Source organism: Vanessa cardui, chromosome 7 (assembly GCF_905220365.1).
Source record: "Vanessa cardui chromosome 7, ilVanCard2.1, whole genome shotgun sequence".
NCBI lineage: Eukaryota > Metazoa > Arthropoda > Insecta > Lepidoptera > Nymphalidae > Vanessa > Vanessa cardui.
The window spans coordinates 14,304,795-14,330,293 of NC_061129.1; the positions used below are offsets into that span (position 1 = coordinate 14,304,795).

Sequence of the window (25,499 nt, forward strand, 5' to 3'; positions counted from 1 at the left end):
TTTATTTTTATTAATTTATGTTTTTCTAACAAAAAATCATTAAAGATTATCATATCAATAATATGTACTTTATAAAAAATTTATTGCACTAATAAAATAGAATGAAAAGTAAAGTTGTCAATCAAAACATCTTTATCAGACTCAAAACAATACAAATTTTGAAATTTGTGTCAAAAGAATTACAGTGTAAACTCTATATAACGACACTGAAGGGACTGTGCATTTTATGGCGTTATAAAGAGTGGTCGTTAAATGAAGAGAAGAAAAATCAGAATTCGAAAAAAAAGTTTATTTTAGTCTATTGTTAGTAGTTATGTACAAAAAATATATATATCTTATTTGAACACTATTGCGTATACTCTGTTATTTTTGTCTGACGCCTTTTGCTGCACGACCAATTTTGTTGTATATTTTTAATTTTTTTATTTATATCTTATATAAAGGAAGTAATTTTCCAATAATTTAGCTGCTTTCAGAACTTTTTTAACGCTTGGCGGAGGCTCAAGCTCATCCGTCTCATCTTCTTCATCTCTTTATTCTTGAACCTCAGTTTTTTCTCACTGAATCCAAAATTTCTATGTCTGTGAGTGAAGCCGTTGTAAACAGGCAGTTGTCTACTTCGATGTAGGTTTGAAAGTTGACCTGCTGAATCCACTCAGTTAATGGAAGGTCGTCGTCGCTATCAAACTCAAGTTCTGTTTCCACCTCATCAATCGTAGAATACATATGATAACGTTGTAATCCATGACTCATACTTATTAGGCATGGTCACAGTCTACACGTGCAAGCAATCCCAATTTGTAAACAAATTAACGAATTTCTTAGAAAGTTCCTAATGCGTGGTGCCGACATTCGAGTTTATTGAGGGCTAGAATAATAAAGCGACAAAAGAACGTACACAGATGCGCAGTTTTTTCTAATTTTAGCAATTTAAAAGGAAAAAAACTTAATTTTTATTTCTCAATTTTTGTCGTTATTGAGAGTGGGTGTGATGTTATGTAGAGTGTATCATTGTATAGAATACAAGCTAAACCAACTAAAACCAATTGATTTCGACGCTTTAGAGAGTTTGCCGTTAAATCGAGTGACGTTACATGGAGTTTACACTGTATATATTTTATTATATCTACCGACAATCATACATTTATCATATTGATATAGATTGTATCAATAACACAAATATAGGTTCCTTTTATGTTTACTTAATTGCTTTAAGTTCTAATAATTCACATTTGTAAATTCATATTTTACTCTAATCCTGTTACGTTTACAACTGAAATGTATAATAGTCCAATATGTCAAAATACACAAAGAATTACTGTATATGTTTAGTAACATATATCGATTATTATATACAATGCTGGTGAGTTAGGCTGACCGTAAGGCTAGGACTTTCACTGTAAATCAATTTTGGTAACATAATTAGTTAGTTCTTTTTTTTGTAGCGTCAACTTTGCGAACCAAGATTGTATGTCCCTTGTCTGTAATTATACTGCCTCACTGAATCTTCCAAACAGAACGCAACAATATGCGACCGTTTGATGGTAGTATTTGATGAGTGGCAGGTGATTATAGTGGCAGGTTTTCATTTGCTAATAAAACCATTCAATCATAGTGTTAAATGTTTTAATATAATGAAGTATCGATATGAATAACTCGAGTATTCTCTATTACATGTTTACTATGAAATCGTGTTTTATTTTTTAAGTTAATTTTAATATTATCTGTTTTTGTACTTCGCAGGGAGCGAGAGGACGACTTGTGATGTAGGGTGACAATAAAACATGGTGTTACGTTACTTATTTTCTTTTTAATTTATTTCGACTGTAAATCTAAAACATTTTTTTTAATCGGTAAATATTTAAATAATTATTATTTATATTAAAGACTGAAAATATAACACTTATACATAATAATATATATATTGTACCACGAAAGAAAGACTGGTCATTCTAGATTTTCCTATTGCTAAATAGAACATAGCTAGTTTCAATAAGTTCTCAATTTATTGTATCACAGCCATAAAAGCTAAGGTAAATAATTGAATGCTATAAATTCACATATATTTATTCATGCGTTGTTAGACAATTATATATGCTATAATTGATATTATACTACCAAATGGAGTAACTAGGTAGGACTGCTATGAGTTTATAAAAAATGCTTTAACTTCTTGAGCAGAATTATGAGTATTTTATTCCATAAATTATCCATGCCCATGTTAATGCCACCATAACATTAGTGAGTGCGACATATCAGGCCAGGGCTGAAAAGTTTCATACAGAAGTAAAATCAAAGAAACTTCCAAATATTACAGAGAGCTGGATATCAATTATTTTTTTTATGATAACCATGAACATAAAAAAACTCTGGATTTCTTTATATGTAAAAAAAGTTTACAACACTTGTTTAAAACTAAAGATTCCACTGAAATAATTTTAAAAATCATAACTATGAATTATATATATAATGTATACATATATATTAAAATTTATTGTTATATTTATAATAATATTACATAAAAGAAATTGATTGACTTTTGCTTATAAAAATAAAACATTGCACCACATGTAATTAATTCTACAATAAATTAATATCCTGAAGCAGAGAGCTGAAATTATGTAAAATTACAAATATTAAAAATATATTCTTGGCAAGTTTATACATAACCGCCTTACTGAAAAACGTTGTATAGAAATAATGCTTCACTTTCTTATGTCAAGTGATCACAGGGAGAAAAAAATTTCATTTTTAAATATTCACACACTACAATGTTAATAAGTAAGACAGTATTAAGTAATGTCCAACCACTAAGAGTACCGTTCCTGGCAAGCCGATAACTTCAAAATAGAGATTTTATTAATTGAATTATCCTGCATTCTAAATACTAAATAATACTATCATTAATCAATTGTTGCTAACTTACAATTAATGATATAATTTTCCACATAACCCAATTTATTTATACTTTTGTAGTGATTCATTAACCGAAAAATCTTAGTGGCTGGACTTTAATTTTAATAAAATTCTAGAAAACTTAACATATTTTAATCACATTTTAAATACTATCACATTTAATCGCATAGAACATTATTTAAAATTGCATTGTATAGAATTTGAACTTCTTTAGGCCTACGACAGATCAGATTATCAATGAGATATTTAGGATTGGAATTATTATTATCATTAGCATTTCAAATATTTAAGAGAACTGGACGCTGATTAGTTATTCATTGCAAAATCAATGTTCATAAAAAAACCTTTTAGGCATAATTGCGACTAGCCTTACATTATTCTAATTCTAATTAAATTTATCAAGAAATACCCTTACAACGTACCGCTGAAGTAAAAATATTAAATATTTGGCGATAGGATATTCCTAACTCCGTTATTTGGTAAAACCTTTTTTACAATAATTTCAAATACCAACTAACTGACCACCGAACCGTTTCGCAAATGCAACCCACTCGCGTACGATATCTAGACCTACAGGACATGTAAAATAGACATAATAACATTCACTTTACGGTAAGGGGTTGTCCATTAATCACGTGATCTTTTTTAGCATTTTTAACCCCCCCCCCCATTGGTGATACGTAGTGAGGTTTAAGAACACCCCCCCCCCTCCCCCTTCTCAACATCACGTGTATTTTTAGTACCTACAACGAATCTTAAAATTTTCTGAATATCATCTTAATTTAAATACAGGTATAAACTATAATCTTATTTTATTCTGAAATTAAAAATCGCGCATTAGACGAAAAAATAAATACACGAGATATCTTACTACCCCCCCCCCCCCGTTGTGTTATTTTCGTGATTTATCAAACCCCCCCCCCCTTTCAAGCCTCACGTGATTAATGGACAACCCCTAAGATAGGCCCCGGGCGGGTGAGATCACGGACGCAGCACGGCGGCGAGGTAGTCGAGCACGCGCGGGTCGTGCAGGATGCGCAGGTGCTCGGCGCCGCGCAGCGCCAGGCTCTTGAGCGGGTGCGCGCGAGGCGCGGCGCGCCAGCGCTCGCACGCGCTCAGCGAGCGCAGGTTGACGGTGCCGTCGCCGTCGCCGCGCGCCAGCGCCGGAGACCCGTCCAGCCACGTGCCCGCCTTGTACACCAGCCTGACACACGACACGCGTTACCACTTTTCTTAGCCAATACAAACCAGAAAATGGTTTAATGGCTTTTAAAATATATTAATGTGTATGTTATATTATAAAAAGAAATAAATAAATAAATAAAATAAAAAAAACTTTCCTGCCCACTACGCTTGAGGAAATCGATATTAATTATATATATATGCTCGTAAGTTACCTTTCTGCACCTGCTTGACGGTGGCATACGTAGACGGAATTAAGCAGGTATACCTCAGTATAAAATACGTAAAATCTGAACGTTTACATTACGAACCCTCGTGACTTATTTAGTCTCTTCCTTTATATATGATAAATAATTAATAGTTGAATTATATTAAAAGGTCAAATGTCAAAACCGACATTACAAGTTCAGATAAATAATAAGATTAAGTGGTGACATTGTCGTTAATTGTTTTGTTTTAATAAAATGTTAACTTCATAAGTACTTAGTCGTGCTAGGTTCTTTCAAAAGCTCAAAAATCAGTATATTTCGTTTTTATTATTTTTATACTATAAATAATACTGTAAAAAAAAATATAATTCCTACATTGCTATTTTGTTATTAAACAAGAACAATAAAATACAAAGTAGACGGAACGGTTTGTGTGCGTGCGTAGTGCGTGCGTACCTCTCGACGGTGGACACGTTGTAGCCGTAGAGGCAGTGCAGCTCGACGCCGGGCGCGCTGAAGTCCCGCGAGAACTCCTCCGTGTCGCGCCGCATCTCCCACGCGTTCGGCAGCTCCATGTCGCTGTGGCAAGGCTAACTAATCACTCTCCAAACTTTACACTTATCGTTATTTATTACTTGAAAACTACTTAAAATAAAAATAGTTGTTTTATTAATTTCTAATAAGAACCTTACTGGCTTTAATAAGCAAGATCGTACGCTATAACTCGCGCTGGTGTTCGATACATCCTAGGATCAGACATGGACGGCGAACAACAGATTTAAACCAACGAGCCAGATACGCCCGGAGGAAACCTCGTCAATCGACATGCAGCCCCGTGTAACCTACACTACACCTACGCCAGTTTTATCCGTTATATAATTACAAATACGCTAACATATTATAATATAGAATACGTTCGAATGGTTAAATGAGCCATTTTAAAGTGTTATAACATTTGAATATTCGTGCTGCTTACGCGTCCTACTTAACGAGACTATTCATGTAAAACACGTATACTCGTATTTCTAGTCTAGTTTTAAATAAACAAATTAAGTTTCATTCTACTGTTTCCTGATGCAAAAGTTTATTTTAGCAATATATAAAATAATAATATATACTCACGTAAACAATTTCTGGAGATCATTAATGGTATAGTTGAATTTATCGGTTTGTACGAGCACCTCGGAAGGTTTCCAAAAGTTGGGTGAAGGCAGCAGCCACGCGAGGGAGGGACAAGTTATTTGTTCCGTCCGCAATGTACTCTCGCTCAACATTAACGAGCCGAGATCATCGCCTGGATATCATTAAATCTCATTAAATCGGGTTATCTCTTATAATGAACGTAAGAATGGAATACAATCAAAATAATAAATATTAAGACTCGAATATAATTTTGAATTTTATAACTGTTATCTAATGTCAAATTCAAGTTAATCGTTCAATACAAAAAATATAAACAACTATTTTTCCAATCGAAGGTGTAAATGCAAACAAACTTCAGCATAATCTAATTAATTGAGTTTGTGCATTGTATACCTAAAAATAGTTCTTGATAAATATTTACAATACAACGCTATTCCACTTAACTACTTATATCCACTTTAATTTTATTTTCAGTTTCGATAAGAACTTCAAAACAGTCGTTCAGACATTCAAAATGTCGGTGAATGATTTCGCGTCAATTCAATCATAAATGTCAAATTTGTTTATTATTTATTTGTCTTTATACCGCTTGCGGTTGGAATAGGCTATATAGGTCTCTAACTACACAATGGTCAGTATGTTTTTTTCCTGTTGTTTTGATCAATAAATAAATTAACATTTCTTTGAGTACTGCCTAGTCATTGATGAAGGAGGTAAATTACATTGATAGGGATTAAGTTTTCCTTTAGTAGTTACTCATAATGCATAGTCATGCTTTAAGTACTTATTTAAAAACAAATCATTTGAATATAATTTAAATTTATTTTATAAATTACAATGATTGAAAAATTACCGAAATAGAATTTAGTCTTACTTGTGTATATGATTAAAATATTTTAATTAATTTTCTCTGAAAAATGTTCACTACACACAAAACAAATTTCTTTCACCAAATAGGTGCAGGCTGAGGGTACTCATGAACCGGAAACATACTTGTATATCAAAATGATAAATCTAAAAGTGATGATATATTCAGTTTGCTTGAGAGTTCATTCATTGGTTTAAAGATAAACAATAATATAAAAGCAAGAAATTGTTATCTTACTTCATATGTTGTTTGTCTAGTTACTTCTATTTTCATTTTTAATTATTTGTAACTTCATTTTAAATCATTTACATGTTATATTGGCATTGAAGTAAATGTTTAATCAAAATTTATAATTTTATATTATTATTACAGTTATTAATTTATTGTTTAATTTTATTTTAATTGATAATTTTATTAATTCTTTTTTTTAATTTTCATTTTATTACTGTCAGAATAATGCAAATTGACTTCTTTTTACTTGAAATAAGTGATTTTTATTTAAAAAATCCCAGTGTATATTTATAATTTACCTATAGCAAACACTTTAAGTGCTTTCATAGCACCTCCCCAGGGCGTGGAAAGAGATATCATCCGTCGAATGTACTGATCTTTCCAGGACTGTTTTTGTAGTCTTAGGAAATGAAGACCCATGGATCCACCCATGCTGTGCACTATTAATGTCACTGCTGAATTATTATTCAATGCATAAGTTTCCTCAACAAGAGATTTTAACTTTATAAAGAATTCTCCATTTTCATCTGAAAATATTATATTAAAATTATTTTTAAGCTGATCTTTCAAATATATGTAATTTAATAGTATAAAATACTTACTTGGTGCTTTTCTAAAATCATATGGAGCACCTCTCAAGGAAACATTTCTAACATATCCTATTTTCACAAGTGAATCTGCAATAGTGTTAAAATACGACCCAGCTGATTCGTGTGATGGATCCAACCACTCAACAGGCTCTGGGTCACCCCACCCTGGGACTCTGATATCAACACCTTGAGGATTACGTGTTGTTCGGGTAACATTATCATATTCTAAGCGCAAATTGTCAACCCAGCAGTCAATAACGAATGGAACGAGTAGTTCTAGATTAAGCCATATGTTGAAATAATCATCTGAAGTCTTTGCACAAATGTAGTGAACTACATTTGTTTTATTCAGCTTAGCTTCTAACTGGCTTCCCCCATCACCTGGTACTGGTAAATTAATACAAGTAATTGTTAGTTTATCAAATAGAACATTGTTTAACTATTTATTTTATAAATATTAATAAAAGTTTTGGAAAGAAAATATTATCCGTTAACCCAACCCATAGCAGTGTGAATAAAAACACCTGATTCTTTACTTACTGAGAACTACATAGTATTTAAATAATTAATATATCATTACAGAATAACCTCATAAGATATAAGTGCTAGTTACCAATAAGGGGATTATAGATTTAACTAGATATTTATTACAATGATGATAACAATATAAATTACATATTAAATACAAAAAAAAATGGTTCTGTAATCCCATGACAGATTTATTGTAGTTATGAGTTTATATAATCATACTACATAACAGTTTTGTGGTATTATATTATTTTCTGGATTTCATACTATCCATTTCAAAATAATAAATTAAATTAAATCAATTAAATTCTTTTGTATTTCAATGAATCAAATAATTATTCAAAATCTAAAAATAAACATAAAAAGTCAAAATAAAAAAAACATTATTGAATTATTGTCTCAATCAACAACATATTTTAAAATGATATTAAACATTCTGGAAAAACTAGGGTTAACTATAAATACCAATGTAATGTAATTAGTAGGTACTTACTAAAAATAACCGGCGATAATCCCAACGAATTTTTAGTCACTAGAAGTGTAACAACTATTAAAAAGTAACACTTATAATTTGACATATTTTTTTAATTTTGAATTAAATAAACAAATATGGAACGCGTCCGTCGTTCGTTATGTATAAACTTTATTTATAATTTCCGCTTTTTTACGCAATATTTAATACAACCGAAGCAGCTATGAACGATCTGCAATGACGTTACTCGTTACATCGTACGATGAACACAAAACTTGTACTAAATAGAAATGAGATTGATAATTATTGTGGTTGTTATCAACACACGTTGACGTCTGTCGTCTACTGATGTTGAGACAATCAGCTGGAAACTCTGTTTACAAATTACAATAACAAGATTAATTTATTTTTGTTTAATATTATTAATGTAAGATTAAAACGCAATGTTTATGCACTCTGTGTGTAAAATAAGTTATGTTTATTGGATACTGATTGAGCGTTATTGGACAAAATATTAGTATTGCATATGGGTATATAACTATATACGTTCCATTACTTTTTTGACGCCGGCTTATATCATTAGGTATATCATTTAGGATAAGGTGATACTGTATATATAAATAAAAGATTTATGATTTAATACAGTTTAATAAGGAGGAGGTACGTGATTTACACTGAAGGTGTTTTTATATACTTAAAACTTTTAAAACGTCGCAAATGTGAACTTGATAAGTAATATGTGTTTGATGTGGATTGGTTTTCTGTATTCCTGTATTTATATGGATCCAAACTGCAACAAAACGGTATAGTTATAGTTGCTTGACGATAGAATATATGATAAAAGCCCTACAATCATTTAACTTCTGGATATTTTACTTCTAATATTAAATTAAAAACAATAATGAGTCATGACTATATTTTTAAACTAATGCATACAACATTTAAGAATGAAGAACTTAAACAAAATAAAACTATGAACACTTTAAAATGTAAGGTAAATCATAGAAATCACAAATTACAATTTCATTATTATATATTAGTGCTACATCCTAATATCAGAAATCGAAAATAATTGTTTATTAATAAATACGACATCATAAAAAGATGAAGTTTGAAAGGATAATTTAAATGTAAATTATCTAGACAGTAGACCCTTTACTTTTTTGAATTGTAATGTTATACAAATACAAAATATATTTTATGCTAACAACACTTGTTTTTGGGTAGATTGCGCAGGCGCGAATCATGATAGTTTCAAAATAAAAGTCACAAAAATGAAAGGATAGCTTCATACATTTTTTAAGTTTACCATATTTTTATTAGATTTAGATAGAACGTTCCTAAGGTAAAAAAAGTAAAATGTTAGGCGATAAATTTAATAGGGGATCAAAAAGAGGCGTTATTCGCCTTCTTGGTAATAATTGAAATGTTTCTGCAGGTTAGTTAAAATTAAAATGCAAAATCAATATTTTACTAAGTATGAAAATAATTAAAAAAAATACCTTTGCAGGGTCGCATTATAATTGTTTGGTTATCTTGGCTTATTGGAGGAATTTGCGGTGTCGTTATTCTGTTAATTATTGTATGCTACTGCCGCCTAATGCCGCGACATCAGAAATCTTTCGGTAAGTTTTATGCAGAATATTATTTATCCTATTATTTTATACTATCTTTTTATATGATTAAAATATTATTTTAGATGAACAATATCTAAAAGAACATTACACCATTAAAGAAGGACATGGATATACAAGTCAGGAAAACTATAGGATTAAACACACTGAGGTAAATTTATGCAACATATTTCGGTTTAATTTCATAAACACAACATAATTGAAACACTTTTTGCTTTTAGGTGCAAGTTCAGAGGCATGTACGGCCTGCAAGCTATGCAGGGGATGCAGAGTGCAGACGGCAGAGGGAGCCTACACGAGCACCTACACACTGCTATGTTAATCGGGTACCAGACACACCACGAGATAATGCTGTACAATATGCTTCTAGCGGCAGTAAGTGTGATACAATAAATCAAATCAAAATATACTTTAGGCTTTTACGAGACTTTGAATAGTCATTTACCACTTATGTTAAGTGAAGTTACCACTGGAAAGTAGATTAAACTGGGAAGAACCAGCAAGAAATTCGATGGTATGATATTCAACATTTAAAAATGCAAAGTCATGTTAGTTAAATACAAATATGTTTATGTTATATATCCTGCCTAGAAGGCAACATTAATTACTCTTGTATTGAATAATACATATGTCAACAACATGCCTTCTTTACCAATGTATTTTATATATTAGTTAAAAATATATCACCAAAAGCATAACAATTTATTTTTGATACCATATTCTTAAATTCATTTACTGGTAGATTTGAGCAAAGCCTCTATTTTTTTACTGCATTTTTTCTGTTCTTCTTGTTAGGAATTACATTCTGAACTACCACTGGGTATCTTTTAATTTAATACATTTCTGAAAATGAAGATTCAAAAGCTTACTTGAATAAAGTATATTTTGATTTTGAGCACATACCAATTCACTAAATACACTTAAATATAATTTATAAAGTAGCACCTTCTTAATAGTGTATATTTAATATTTGTAGTGTTAGATGAGATGGAAGGAGCTGCAAGCATTGATGCTCTGAAAACACGTTCGCTGCCTGCTTTCTTACGCCCCAAGCCACGGCCACTCTCTACGGAAGATGATTTACATCAGCTGTATGCTAAGGTAGGATAAATGTGGAATATTTTGGGAAAATCATACAAAACCAGTATTACTGTGATCTGTTAAAAATATTCATAAATATAACATCTAAAATTAAACCTTGTGGCACAGTCAAATTTAAATTCTACAGTATTCAATTAGTATGTATATATTATATCATATTTTATAGGCTGTTATGGAAGATATTAAAGAGTGAAGGATGTATGTGGTTGACTTTATTCTTCAATAAGTTGTTGCATGAAGAAACCATCCCACAAGAATGGTGCAGTAGTTCACTAGTGCCCATCTTCAAAAATAAAGGAGATGTACAGGATTGCAACAACTATAGAGGGATTAAGCTCATATCACATACTATGAAAGTATGGGAGTCTCTATTACCTATAGAGAGAAGATTGCGAGAAGAGAGTGAAATAACCGAAAATCAGTTTGGGTTTATGCCAGGTCGAGGGACAATGGACGCTATCTTTGCACTCCGCCATTGTGCGAGAAGTACAGACGTGCTCACAAGAACCTGCACATGGTGTTCATTGATCTCGAGAAAGCCTATGATAGGGTTCCTCGTGAAGTGTTATGGTGGGCATTGAAAGAGAAAGGTTTGCCTGGGAAGTATGTGGAGTTAATTCGTGCTATGTTCAAGGGATCTTGTACCTACGTCCGATCGTCTGCCGTTAACACGGTAACACGGACCGGTTCAATGTGGCTGTAGGTTTGCACCAAGGGTCGGCTCTAAGTCCTTACCTCTTCCTGCTGGTTATGGACGCTCTAACGGCGGACATACAGGAGGAGGCACCCTGGTGCATGCTTTTTGCCGACGACATTGTACTGGTTGGTGAAGATGGACCTGAGATCCAGAGCAGATTGGAGGATTGGCAACGGAAACTGGAGAATGTTGGCCTGAAAATCAGTAGAACGAAGACTGAATACATGTTCTGCGATTTCGGCGGTCTCTCCGGTCCTGAAGCCATAGCGCTTGATGGCGCAGCTCTTCCAGTCTGCTCCGACTTCCGGTATCTCGGTTCACTCATTCAAGGCGATGGCGAAATAGATCGAACGGTGAAGCACAGGATTATCACAGGGTGAATGAAATGGCGGCAGGTTACGGGAACAATTTGTGACCCCCGTATTCCCCTTAAACTTAAGGGGAAGATCTATAAGACCATGATCAGACCTGCTGTCCTGTATGGATCAGAGTGTTGGGCTACAAAACGGATGACTGAAAGACAATTGCATGTTGCGGAGATGAGAATGCTGAGAGGAATGTGTGGTGTTACGCGAATGGATAGAGTAAGGAATGAGTATATAAGAGGAAGTTTGAAAGTGACACCGATAGCCGAGAAGTTATGTGGAAGGCGGCTATCATGGTATGGACATGTAATGCGGAGGAATGAGAAACACATTGTGAGGAAGGCCTTGAGCATGGATGTGGATGGATATAGAGGTAGAGGACGACCAAGGAAACGATAGATGGATTGTGTGAAAGACGATATGGCTAGAAAGAATGTTACTTGTGAGATGACGTCTGACAGAGAAGTATGGAAGGAGAAGACATGCTGTGCCGACCCCAAATAAAATTGGGATAAGGGCAGGAGAATGATGATTTTATAGGCTGTTAGTTTTTTAATATTTAAAATGAAATAAATAATTCAAACAGTCTTTTACTGATTGTTTCTTATTTTTTAATCAAAACCAAATCAATATAATGTGGCCTCAATGGACATCATATATATAGATTTCTAATGATAGATAATGTGATATGTGAAAATAATGCGCTGTTGGGCCATTGAACGTGCAAAAATACTCCTGGCAATGAGAGTAGCTTTGAATTGGAGGTGAAAAGAAATATTTTGTTTCCTTAGCAGAATGTTTAAATTGTATTTCATGGTGCAGTTACAGCGGCGATACGTATATAAGTATTTATATTTTCTTTTAAATAAGTTTTTCTAGCAACAAAAATATATCGAAGTTATAACAACAAAATGACTTTGTGTCATGTTATCAAATGTTTATAGGTAAATTTAAGCAAGAAGTATAAGAACCGCATGCGTAACGAGCACGCCGCCATCATCGCCCTCAGCAAGTCTCACAGTCAGTTCTTCGACGCCGACGCCGTCATCGTCTACGACCAGAGGACGGCGCTCTGAGCCAGCGGACGAGACTCATACACACGCACACACACACACACATACACACTTGTGTGATTTCTTTCTACTATCTGAGACTGTATTGATATTATTTGAAGTAATAACTTCCAAGTTAAAAGTAAATAAGATTGTTATAAAATAAAAGAAGTGATGAAAATCGAAGAATTTAAAATTACAGAGGACCAAATTTGAGAGTTGAAAAAGACTTCAAGTTAACGGTACTTCTTGTTAAACGATTTAATTAGAATTATTAGTTCAAACTGAGACGATAATACATATATGTATTACATGAGTCAGGAGTTAGAATCGTTTTGAATTTTTAGTGACATTTTTAAAATAGACGCGCCATCGTTTTATGCCCGGACAATACTTCAAAGAATTGAAATTAGGATAGAATAAAGTTAGCGGCATATCCTTCCACTCGTATACTTGTTCTGTTGTCTACTTCATTAATTTATAAATTGTAGATATTTCTCTAATTAGTATCCCCTACATCTACATATCAGTTAAGATATACAATAATATTGTATTAAAAATATATATATTATAATAAATAAAAACACACGCACACATAGACGTTGTACCGTTATAATCTCAGAACAGAGAATTATATAGAAGTGGCACAATTAATAATATCTAAAATGGCATAAATACAATTTAGTGCGAATTGGATATAGAGTAAAACTTTTTAACGTCTGTTGATAAATAAATAGACAAAATGCTGATATCGCACATGTCGCTTCTAATGCACACTGTGTTCTGAGGTCACATTAATGATTATTATTGAAGCTAATAAGACAGTCAGTGTGTAAAGTTTTGCGAAAATTTAAAAAATTGGCAAAAATGTGATTGTTAATCATGTGATATAATTTAATAACGAAATTGTGGCCTAATTCGAATGTTTTTATAAGAAATTCACGTATAATCGCGTACAATCGTGTTAACGTTATTGTAAAACTGACAATAACATATTATACCACCGGATATATATAGGACCTTTATTTGAACTGTGAAAATTATTTCGATCGATTCAATCTTATTCAAAAATTCAATATTATTTTATATGCTGCTTTTCTAAGAAGGTGTAGACATTGTTGGGCCATTTTTATAGTTTTCACGGGCCTGAATAAAAAACCTTTCGACTTTTTTATATTCTAAAGGATACCGATTATCAGGTGGTCTAATAAGACACGTTACGAAATTTTATCGCAGTTAAGTTATTCAGCGAATGATTACCGAATATTGTAATTTTATGATAACGATTTCTAGGTTTGCGTATAACAAAACTAAAAGTCGATTTTAACATTCCTCGTAAAAATAGATGTAAACCGTAGGTAGATGAATTTGTAAGCTGATTTTATGAAGGTTTTAAGTACTCTGATCTTGGTCAGTGTTGCTAGTGTCGAATTTTGAATATATAATAATAATTAGTGCTTAGTTAAATATTAAATGTTGCCATGTTAAAATAGTCTGTACGCGATTGTACTTCTATATGCGTCCCTTTTAAATTAGTATTATTATAGGGCTAATAATTAGTAGATTAGATTTTTACGTGCAGTCATTTAATATATACATTCTTGTATAGATTTTTATAACATAGTTTATAATCGTTGATGTCTTATAATGGAACTTTTATAATTGAGTAAGCTAATGGCGAAACACCCGTTGAACACTCGCGCTAAGATCATTCCCATTGATGTTACTTCAGAGATCGTCAAATGATTTTTTTTTATGCAGACGATGTTCTTTACGCAGACTAATGTGAGTAAGTAAGGAAATCACTGTCGAAATAATTCATATTAAAAATGCTACATGAAATATTCGTTCATTCTAATAATTATTTTAAATGAAGCCCCATTAACAATAGCGATTGATGGAATAATTGTATTTAATACATTATACAATAAACTAACGAAAACTGCAAATTAGGTAACTTTGCGCGCTGACCTTGAGCCCCGTTAGTAATGGATGGGTCATTGTTTTCATGAGATTTATTATTTACTTACTAATTACTATCGTCGTGGTAAGAACGTGTTATGTTGAAGTTTAGCGTATGTGAACAAAATATAATTGTGTGCTCAATGCAACAGCCAGATGGAATCATTAAAGCTCAAATTATTTAATAGTTTTGGTTAGCAATTAGTTGTACGCAACTGCATGAATTTTCTCTATATACCTACTTGTTTCTTTTTGTAATTAAAAATAAAGGTTTATGAATTCAAAGTCGTTTTTATTGTACAGTATTTATTTAACAGTAACCTAAAATTACCCGTAACGTCAAAAATAAAATAATTAATCTGACTTTACATGTTCATTTAATGAGTTGAATATTACACATTTTATAGTGTAACTTAAAATGTTTCTTGTGAAAAGATATCCTAATTGCAAAGCAAATGAATAAAAAAGCAAAACCAATATAAATAAGTGGTAGGTAAAACAAAACCATTGTTGATTCGACGCACTTCCTATTAATCTTAATAATCATAACTAAAATTATCTACTCTAGATCTTTCGTCTTAGTAACAGTGAGTCTCCGGGTGCAAAAAGGTTTTGCCGATTTCCTCTTCCCTACATTTTTTTAAGAGGTCTGGGATTCCGCACATGTCGTCTGTCACCCTGGATTCAAACGGTCCTGTAAGGCTTTTAAAACTAATACATTATTAGTTTCCAGCTTGGAACTTTTCGCCTGATCACAGACTGTATTTGTTTATATAGCGGAATCAATATAGCAAAAGCTCTTTTTTGGTATATTATATTTTTTGTACTCAACGAAAAACTGACTTATAAGAAAAGGAAGCCGTGAGCGACTGTAAGCGTGGAAGGCGTCTTCCACCAGGCTACTTTCGCTGCATATCTGGAATCCACTCCCGAAACAAATTATCTATTTATCTGTCAAACTTTAAGTCCTAATTAATGGTACGGAAGCTAGCGAGCGTGGGGTACGTCTTCAGTCGCAGCAACTCCAGTTCCGTCTGCAGCAGTACAATGCGCGTGTGGTTACTCTGTACTTCGCGAACCAGCTTGCTGCGCATCACCAGCGTCTCCATGCTATCACAAAAATATATCTAAATATATACAATTTAACTAAATTTATATTAGCAGAATTATTACCTACTTACCGTTTTTTGAAAATGCGTCGAATCCGAATTGGCTCTAAGGGATCCTCATTAAGTTTCTTCTCCGAAACTTTCACATTTAGCGAAACTATTGATTTCTCCAATTGCTGAGCTTGAGCATCCAGTGCATTTATTTTCACCTACATGAAAGTTGTTTCCAGGAGATTAAACGATTAAGATTTAAAATAAATTATTAACGGAATACGCTCACTACCTCCATTTCTTCAACTTTACGTATTTGCTCATTAATTATCTTATTGACAGAGGTTTTTGATGCTTCGATTTCTTTTTCCATACGCACGTAGTCCTGTTCGTCTGTGTAACCTAGCTCTAGGTTTTTCAAATAACTTTGAAGTTCTTTAGGTACCTAATAAATTAAACACTGTAATGACGAACTAATTCAGTTTTTATAAGTAATTTCTCGATGCTATGTTACCTTTAGTCTTCGATAAGATTGAAGTTCCTGCTCCATATGGCGCAATTTCATTTTCATCTGTGCGTGTTCCCATTCTTTCGACAAAATTCCTTTACGAAATTCTATCTGCTTTCTCATCATTTTTAATTTCCAGTCTCCTACTTTCTAAAGGTTATAATAAGAATGTTTGAAAATACTGTCGCAGTACTTTGATCGAATTAAACATATTATTTACAGGATACATTCGGTTACCAGAATAACATCGTTGACCTTCTCGATCTCCTCTCGAGGTATAAGAGTAGCATCCTCGAAATCCTCAATGTGACCCGTTGTGATTATTTCAACTTGTCCCGCCGGTAATACCAGCTGTAATTTTTTTCATCGGAGAAATGTATTTCGATATTGTGGTTAATGAATCAGCGAATAGTCTCAGCATGTATAAAAAAAACAATCTTTGGGCGTTGGTAGTTGTCCAAGGCGCTTTACCTGCATGGTGTAGTTCCTGGCGGCCAGCTCAGCGGCGTGTCTGTGCTGTGCTGTGTCGTCAGCGACGCGCGCGAGGCGCTGCCGCCGCGCCAACACCGCCGCGCGCCACGCCGCCGCCGCCGCCTCCACGCACGACATCTCCTGCGCAACCGCGCGCATCTAAACAGTACAACGCCAATAATGTATTTTGATATTCATATGAGGACTATTCATTATTAATTAATTTTATTAATATGTTTACGTACACGTATTTCGTTCTCGATTTTAGTTCGACGGAGTTTGCACATAGTCGCCCAGAGACCTTCGTCCATTACTGGCGGCATGTTGCTTATCTGGTCCAACTGCTCAACACTAGTTATACATGAAAACATTAGAACAAAAGAGTTATTTTAACAATAAATATTTTTTTATTATATATATTTTACCAACCCCTTAAAGAATTCGACGCAGTCTACATGTAAAAGTGGAGGACGGATTCCAGTTAATACAGCGTTTGCTAAGTCGTAGAGTACAACCGATATCATCGTTGCACGTTGATGCCATTTTGGCCTCTTTCTGTAAAATATACGTACAAGTTGAATGACATTAACATTTTTACAGATTATTAATTATCTTGACTATTTTTAAATGTTTGGCTCTCGTTTTTTAGTTATCTTTCCTTTGAATATAATTTTGATAAAGTCTTACTTAAAAAACTTGTAGCACTGGTCAACTATAATGGGTGAGAGATCAGAAAAGTGGTTCTTAAAGGTGCGATCTAGGTATTTGTCCTTCTGTGTGAGAGCGTCGTACGCAGCCTGACACTCTTCGCTTTGTTCGTGGATCAAATGCAATTCCCGTTGTAGTACTTCTATTTCTCCTTCATATTTTTTTATGTCACTTCTGAAATGTTGTTAATTAAACATTTTATAAATTACTAGTAATTAGAGCCAGTTACTGATTTTCTAATTAACTTATAACGACAATACACACTTTGCGCTTAAAATAAAACAAACTACATATAATTTACCTCATTTCTTCTAATTGTTCAGCCATCTCAACGCGATCCAAATTAGTTCTGCGTAATCTCATAAGATTTAAGTTTTCTTGTCCAATAACTGAGTCAACTCTTAACTTTGTTAACCACGTTTCCTTTACCTATAAATGTTTCTTTAGTAGTAGCGTTTGAGTTATAATAACTGCGGAAGATTTATTTTGCTTACCCTTTGATTGAACTTCACAATTCCTTCATTAAGTATTTGTGATAATTTGGCATATTCCGCGTGAAGCATTTTTCTGTATTTGTCTCGTTCCTCGTTTCTAAATTTAACCTTTGCTTCGTAATCGAAAACCAGTCGCAAGTCATCCTCATTAAAATGTTCCGGATCTTTCTCCAACTATATACATATAATAATAAAATTATATATGATTATAACATACTAATACCAAGACCCAACGCCCGAATAGTCGTTTTTCATCCGTAAAAAGTCTTTAATATCAACATCAGTTTCGTACATAGATAGATAGGTAGATTCAACTCCAGAATCATCTTTTACAGTAAATACGTACAAATTATAAGTCGTATGCATGTTTTTGAAAGTCACTGACCATGCAGAGCGGCATAGGAATGGGTTTCTTGATCTCCTCGTGCCAGAGTTTTTCGAGTACACCATCCATCATATACATGAGAGCTCGTTCGCGAAAATCGTCCGGAGGTCGCGGTTCAGGCGGCGGTATCACCACCTGGCTTGGACTCACGTACGGCTCGATACTGCACTAAATCGAAACAGACAATCTTGACTTAAGAAACTAGAGTACTAACCGTCTCAAACGACGTCAATATTCGAAAGCTACCAGAAACGTTAATAATTGAATGTTTTCTTGTAAAAAGTTCTGTTAAAACTTTGAATTATTTAGATTGATTTGATAATTAAATGACCGTACTTCTTCGGGATCCACTTTAATAAGTCGGTGTGGTTGTTCTTCCTGTTTCCATTCGGGATCACGAATTTGTATAGTCAAATGATGGAAACTTCCACGTAAGTCAGATAGTTTATTTAGTTCTGTAAAGATTAACGAATAGTATTATGATTGACTGAATTTGATTTTCAAGTTATTTGTTAGTATTATAGGAGTCCAGAAGGTCACCCTCAATTATGAAACGAAGACGAGCATTCCTTTCTTCTACAAGACCAATCTCACGTTTCTTTTGATTCATTAACTCGTCGAATTCTTTGTTGAACCAAAGTCGCATATTCTGAACGTTTAACTGATAAAAAAGTATATCATCATCAAGAGAAGCTATATAAAGCATTGCCAAGGTCATTACAAATAAATAAATATTGGATAAATACTTTAACAATATGTTGCAGCCAGTTCATATGTAGGAAGCTGTAGGCCATTGTTTGCGGGATCATAAATGTTGGTATCTGGATAAACCGGTGTGCATTCGAGCCGGAGAGAACATAGGGTTCGCCCTCCAGGGACTCGTCTGGTTCAACAATCTCTGGAATCAGCTGGCTCTCAGTACTTTTACGGCCTTCTTTCACCGATAACATCGATTGAGGACCCATCCTGATTTAAAAGTAGAGAATTAAGTTACGGTGATTGAGAAAATAATAGTGAAATAGTAAAATTAAATTAGTGGTGGTAAATAATTCAAATAGTTACTGTGCTTGATTTTCTTCTATACTAAAGCTCTCAGCGTGTTCTTCCCACGGTCGAAACAGGTTAGTATCACATTCCATCTCAATGCTACGCAATGCTTCGATCTGTTGTAGTTCAGGCCACTTATCTCGTTGCGTCGGAAGTACTGCATAGTTCTCTACCTGTGATTAATCGTATTTAACTGACTTATTTAGACTATAAATTTAAATCCTGTAAATTTATAATATTTTTGGATTTTAAGTTCAGTATGGACATCTATCATGAATGATAGATTAATTATTACCTAATTATAATAAGAGAAAGAATATACCTGATAATGACTGAATATGGCGAATAGTTTGACTCTCGGAGTTAGCATGGTATCCCAACATTGTGACTTGATCCACGCTGTCACTTTATCCTGTGCACGGATACGTGCTTCTGTCACAAGACGAATTTGTTCACGCTCTTTTTCTGCCTATAATTTTACATTATTAAATTTTGCTTAATCAAACATTTACTGCAATTCTTGTTCTTGTAGTTTATTTTACCTGTTTTATGCGCTCTTTCTTGTGTTCAAGATGTAAGTTAAACTCAGACAATGAAAGTTGGTGCAAAGGGCGCTCTGCGAGATTCTCTTCGAGGAGTTCTACGAGTCGCGACTGTACTGTCTCTAGTGACCGAACCACATCTTCACGTTGTTTTTTGTAATCCATAGCTTCTTCTTTTACTTTCTTGTCCTCCTGCAGATCCAAGTAGTTTTCTAGAAATTTTAATAACTTTTAGTAAGATTTGAGCAAATAGTTTAATTTCTTTTGATAAATTAAATAAATTAAAAACTTACTATCATTTTTATCGATGATAGTAATAGTATTTGTACTTTCGTTAAAAAGATCTACGTCGGGTGGAGTGTGCTGTAGTTCATGCCGTTCTGATTTCTTATTGCGAAGGAAATGTACCGCAAATGTTTTGTTATTAGCGAGAGAAACGATGAAGCGATTATCTGCATCGATAAGAGCTTGTTCGACACTGGATTCATACCGATGAGTTACTATTAGTTGCAATTCTGTAAAAGTAAAACATATCTGCGTATTGATGACATGAAAGTAGCTACCTCAACCAATTTAAAGTAAAATAATAAATAAATACCATATTCCTCAAAAACGTTTGGCAGCCGAAGTATAACAGTTCCATCAGCGCCATAAGTAAGAAGAGCGCCATTGTTGAAAAACGCTTGAAAATGTTTTAAATGATGTCCTGTCTCGACCACTGGACCCATTTTCACAGATACTGTTATACCTTTCTGTTAGAAAATGAAATGTAACTTATTAGCTTACCTTATTAAAGCAAATAAAAAAAATGCAAATGATAATATTATGGCCATAGTGACTTTCGAATGGTTTACTCACGTCCCCAGAGAGTCGTAACACGTGCATCTGCGAAGACATATGGGGGACTGCAAGAGCTGTATCCCGTGTATGAAGAGGCAAGAGCTGCGCATATGGACCCGCCATCTTGCCCGCAAACTTATTATCCTTGCCCGTCACTGCATTTATGCATATTATACGCTCACCTTTTGTAAACAAAAAAGACGTTACAAAATTTGTCATATTTATTTACAAAAATGCTGATAGAATATATAACCATACCTATTGCGTATTTGTCTGAGAAAAGAACGAGGCTGAACACTCGGATTGCTTCTCCTACCTTCATGAGATAACAGTCAGCAAGACCTCGACCCAACTCTGTATATCGAATTAGGGTAAGCTTGTAATCTTCTGATAACTGTCAAACAACATTTTTAATATAAATAAATATGTAATAAATTTGGTATACATTTTAATTATTTAGTTAAACTTACCTTTAGAATAAATATATGACCGGCGGACATAGCAGCGGCGACTAATTCTCTTCCCGTTCTTGAAAATACAACTCTTGAAACGATCTGGTGTGTTAAGCACATACTGCCGACCTTTTGTAGGCCCTCCTCTGGGTCATATGTAAAGAGAGCCATCCCGTAATTATGGCCAACTTCACCATAAATTATTAACAGTGGATCAACTGGGCTGGTTTCAAAAGATACATCATCTCCACTTACGTATTTGACAAGTACCTTAAATTACCAAAATAATATAATACCAAATCAATTAGGCTTTTACGCAAAAAAATAATTTTGCCAAAATGAAGTTACTTATTAAAACTTACTAATTTTGCAGTTGCCACTTCGTAAATACAAAGAACGCCTACATTATTCATTGTTGCGATGTGAGTATAACTTGGAGCGATCAATTGTATTTTTTTAATATTTCTGCAATTTAAATAAGACATTTTGACAAATGAGAACGATGACATTTCATCAAAGAGTACATTTGTTATAAATACCTTTGTTTAAAAGTAAAAAGATTAACTTCGATCTTCTCCTCTGACTCGCCAGTAATTTTATAAACAAAACCTTTCATTGTCCACATTATAGCGACATCTGAGGAAGAGTTGGACACCAGACGTACCACTACATCGTCAGAAATGTACTTCCAAACAACTTGCCATTTATGTTCAACTTTTTTGAGAGACTTTGTAAAGCATAACAACTTATTAGGACAAATAATATAGATAATTCATATAAATAATGTTTAGCAGATGTGAGTATAATATACATATACCTATATTTAATATTGTTGAATGATGATTCCCTACTGCCCATGGCTTTACGCTCGAATTAAAAATTGCAAAAACTGTTTATAAATAGTTAGCTTTCTATGATTTTTTTCAGAATTAAATTTCTTCGGAATTAAGATATTCGCAATATGTGAGTTATGAGAAATTTCATTACAAAAACCCACCGAATTGAGTAAGTAGTGTTTTGCTATATTCCTATTGTTAGGATTTAGGATTTACGTTATTCCTATCGAAGAAGGAGTAAAAGTCTAAATCAAAAATATCATAAATTATTAGTTACGAGCAATAAAATTAATTCAATATTAAAGTCGTTTGACTTTACTCCTCTTGAGATTGGTAGGTTTAGTTTTATTGAATTTGCGTTATATAGATTGGCGGTTGATGATTCAGCCAGTAAATGAGTTAAGATTTTTATATATTTGTGAATTGAAAACCACGTACCCGAATGCACGAATCAGGACCGTATATCAGAATGCCATTGCTAAATGAACACATACAAGGCTTATGAGTGCCTTTTATTTTTTCTGACCATTCCAAATTTGTGACCATACCTATTCCATCAGACAGCAACTAAAAATTAAAGCAATATTATAAATCATAATATTAAACTGTCTAACATTACGAACAATTGTGGGTCGATCATATTATTTTAATTTGATACCTACACTATAGAGATTGGCTTCGTCATCAATGGCATATAATTGTCCTTCGTTACTCCAGCACACATTGACGAGTTTAGGGTCAGGCACATCCCACCCTGTCACTTCTTCCTTTTTACGTTTAAGCATCAAGCAACGCTTATAGCATTGTGCCACCTCCCAAACGGTGAGACCTTCGCCCCAGCATTGACACAATAGCATATGTGTACGGCTGGCCCTAAAAAATACTTTGTTATTGTATTTATTGTTATGATTTTCTATTCACATGGTACATCCATGTAAATAGAAAATGATACCATAAGTCAATCCTAATATTTTTACTTATGTATATATAACTGAAGTCTGGACTCTTTTCACCTCACAGAAACAATTTACGCCAGGCCCATTATTTTGTTTTTTTTTTTTCGTTTAAATACCTAGCCCAAATTATTGTCTTATTTTAGGAAAACTTAAATATCCAAACCAAGATTATGGTAAATAAAAAAAATTAAAATATATCGATGCTAGTCATGGGTATATGTAAGGTTTAGAGACATTTGAACTTGTCATTTTAAAGATACTTTTTATCTACCTTTTTTGTTTCTTTTTTATATAAAACGGCATAGCTCACATGTAAATCTGACTTCGTCGCACTACCCCGGTAGGAATCGAAATCAGCCGCTGAAGAGTACGCCAACTCCACACTGATATGAGGTAGTTGGGAAAACCGCTGAAGGCCGCGATCAAGTCCGACTCCATCATGCAGAGGCCTTTGTATCGATTTACGTCGTTGTCTGAATTTATAAACACACTTTATAAATAGAGAACAAGTTAATTATTATAATAAGTTTTAATATTTACCAAACAGATTTTACCTTTTAATTCTGCTAATATCTGAAAAACTGGATAGTTTACAACAAAAATTCGAGGATTCTTCGTTTTTTCAGCAAACGCAAAAAGATGGGACCTGTGACCTAAGATTAAATTACAGACACTTTAAGATTATTTGTTTGTCGATGTCAAATGTCGATAACATTTTAAAGCTCTTCCTACCTGCTACAACATCGACGCCATCTCCCTTATTCTTTTCATTAGAAACATATACTAACTCAGTTTTCGTTTTTAAATTAAAGAATATTATGTAAATGTCGTGAGCTACCGCGACTACATCTCTTCCAACAAAAGTCATACTATTCAGCTTTTGGGGTATCGCCCATCTACATTAAAAAATAAATAAATTATATTACGTAAAATAAATATTATTATCAGTTTTATATTCAAATATATCGGCTTTAACAGTTCGGTAAGTTTAAGTAGTAATAATAGGTACCTCACGTTCGGTTTATAAGTTTCATCTTGTACATCGGCATCACTTTCAGAAGTTCCGACCATTATTATCTTAGTATAAGTTTGTATTTATTCAAAATCTAATCGCCAAACCGTATTTTCTCTTTGTATGAAGTAGCTAAGAAAAAATATGATGGTATGTATCTATGACGACGTCATAAATAAAGGAATCTAGTTGTCTAGCAACAAGAAAAAAGATATTAAAAATAATTTTATATCTGTGGTTTTATACTAACATTTTTATTTAAAGGTTTTTCCCTTATAACTGCTGATTAAAGTATACATAAATAAATAATTACAGTAAAACACTTTTAAGAAGTGTTACATATAGTTAAAATATGTTTATTATATTATTTACAGTATTATTGTGTTCACCGTTCGTGAAATCACCTAGGTAGTTTGAAAAAGACAAAATTTTACCCAATACAAGTCGGTTTTAGTAAATTAGTAATTGGCATCCTACACTTAGCTTAGCCCTAAAAGGGTATAATTTAGAAAATGTGTGAAAAAAAAGCTTTTAATTTCTTAGAAAGGGCAACCTGGTAAAACGAAGACTTATCGTATCTACTTGTTAGTAGCCCGGATTTCAGTCAGCCCAGCCTTCTCGAGGTCAAAATCTGGTTTTATTATTATCGATTAAAGATTCACGAATATGGGGACTTTTTCGGTTCATTAGTATATTAGTAATGTGTATATTTTGTACATATTTACAAAATGTAGATTGAAATGCTGTCTATTTATAAAAGCAGTGATATTTTTAATGCATATATGTATGAGTGTCAGAAGTAGTTCAATAGTGATAAGGGTTTATTTATTTATTTATTAAGATCCTCCAGGAGTAAATACATTAACACAATATTAGTAACAATAACAACATAAAGCTTAAAACTAAATGCATTACCTATAAAGGAGAATACCTCATGCAATGTGGATATAAAAGGAGCTTACACGATAAAAATATGTATGTTGAATTTTCAACCACAGAATCGGAGTTCCCCATAATATTCTTGCCAGTTGCCACCATTTCACGCGGTTTCATTTGTGTAATGGAAATATTTAATTTTGATATTATATATTTATTTAAAACTTCATCTAAAAAAACGTTTTATAATGAATAATTAATGTTGATAAAACAAGAAAATTTTGTACTTATAATTAAGCATTTATTAAATTGTCGATTGACA

The 25,499-nt window shown here is 33.1% G+C and overlaps 3 protein-coding genes across 3 annotated transcripts; 1 reads left to right on the top strand and 2 right to left on the bottom strand.

Annotated features, from left to right (window-relative positions):
* Window positions 1-3,838: 3,838 nt before the first annotated feature.
* Window positions 3,839-8,583, bottom strand: LOC124531367 (phospholipase A2 group XV-like). The gene is made up of 6 exons (XM_047105917.1): window positions 8,161-8,583; window positions 7,152-7,526; window positions 6,849-7,076; window positions 5,430-5,601; window positions 4,764-4,886; window positions 3,839-4,120 (listed from the first exon to the last, which is right to left on the bottom strand). Exons 1-6 carry the CDS (start codon window positions 8,243-8,245, stop codon window positions 3,898-3,900), a joined length of 1,206 nt encoding a protein of 401 aa, XP_046961873.1. The 5' UTR covers window positions 8,246-8,583; the 3' UTR covers window positions 3,839-3,897.
* Window positions 8,584-9,357: 774 nt separating this feature from the next.
* On the top strand, window positions 9,358-13,077 carry LOC124531225. Its single transcript, XM_047105723.1, has 6 exons — window positions 9,358-9,577; window positions 9,650-9,764; window positions 9,839-9,924; window positions 9,995-10,148; window positions 10,750-10,874; window positions 12,881-13,077. The coding sequence occupies exons 1-6, from the start codon at window positions 9,566-9,568 to the stop codon at window positions 13,010-13,012; spliced, it is 624 nt and encodes a 207-aa protein (XP_046961679.1). The 5' UTR covers window positions 9,358-9,565; the 3' UTR covers window positions 13,013-13,077.
* Window positions 13,078-15,678: 2,601 nt separating this feature from the next.
* LOC124531159 (cilia- and flagella-associated protein 43) lies at window positions 15,679-24,360 on the bottom strand. The gene is made up of 31 exons (XM_047105632.1): window positions 24,299-24,360; window positions 24,022-24,185; window positions 23,844-23,942; window positions 23,600-23,762; window positions 22,996-23,206; window positions 22,772-22,900; window positions 22,037-22,224; window positions 21,860-21,962; window positions 21,516-21,767; window positions 21,304-21,439; window positions 21,064-21,227; window positions 20,804-20,957; window positions 20,499-20,720; window positions 20,206-20,417; window positions 19,986-20,132; window positions 19,679-19,836; window positions 19,363-19,582; window positions 19,157-19,277; window positions 18,953-19,071; window positions 18,617-18,784; window positions 18,232-18,405; window positions 18,039-18,166; window positions 17,717-17,911; window positions 17,459-17,584; window positions 17,275-17,380; window positions 17,030-17,188; window positions 16,796-16,909; window positions 16,565-16,708; window positions 16,343-16,495; window positions 16,132-16,268; window positions 15,679-16,060 (listed from the first exon to the last, which is right to left on the bottom strand). The coding sequence occupies exons 1-31, from the start codon at window positions 24,358-24,360 to the stop codon at window positions 15,919-15,921; spliced, it is 4,770 nt and encodes a 1,589-aa protein (XP_046961588.1). The 3' UTR covers window positions 15,679-15,918.
* Between the last annotated feature and the right edge of the window lie 1,139 nt (window positions 24,361-25,499).

Excerpts from the sequence above, each read along its gene's own strand:
- LOC124531367 (XM_047105917.1), bottom strand. The coding sequence starts at position 8,245 with ATGTCAAATTATAAGTGTTACTTTTTAATAGTTGTTACACTTCTAGTG. Across the intron at positions 7,077-7,151 it reads TGATTTTAGAAAAGCACCAA|ATGAAAATGGAGAATTCTTT; the intron begins GTAAGTATTTTA and ends TAATATTTTCAG. Across the intron at positions 4,887-5,429 it reads GATCTCCAGAAATTGTTTAC|CGACATGGAGCTGCCGAACG; the intron begins GTGAGTATATAT and ends GCCTTGCCACAG.
- LOC124531225 (XM_047105723.1), top strand. Across the intron at positions 9,925-9,994 it reads ATAGGATTAAACACACTGAG|GTGCAAGTTCAGAGGCATGT; the intron begins GTAAATTTATGC and ends TTTTGCTTTTAG. Across the intron at positions 10,875-12,880 it reads TACATCAGCTGTATGCTAAG|GTAAATTTAAGCAAGAAGTA; the intron begins GTAGGATAAATG and ends AAATGTTTATAG.
- LOC124531159 (XM_047105632.1), bottom strand. The coding sequence starts at position 24,360 with ATGGTCGGAACTTCTGAAAGTGATGCCGATGTACAAGATGAAACTTAT. Across the intron at positions 23,763-23,843 it reads GATATTAGCAGAATTAAAAG|ACAACGACGTAAATCGATAC; the intron begins GTAAAATCTGTT and ends TTATAAATTCAG. Across the intron at positions 19,837-19,985 it reads CCATATTCAGTCATTATCAG|GTAGAGAACTATGCAGTACT; the intron begins GTATATTCTTTC and ends GATTAATCACAG.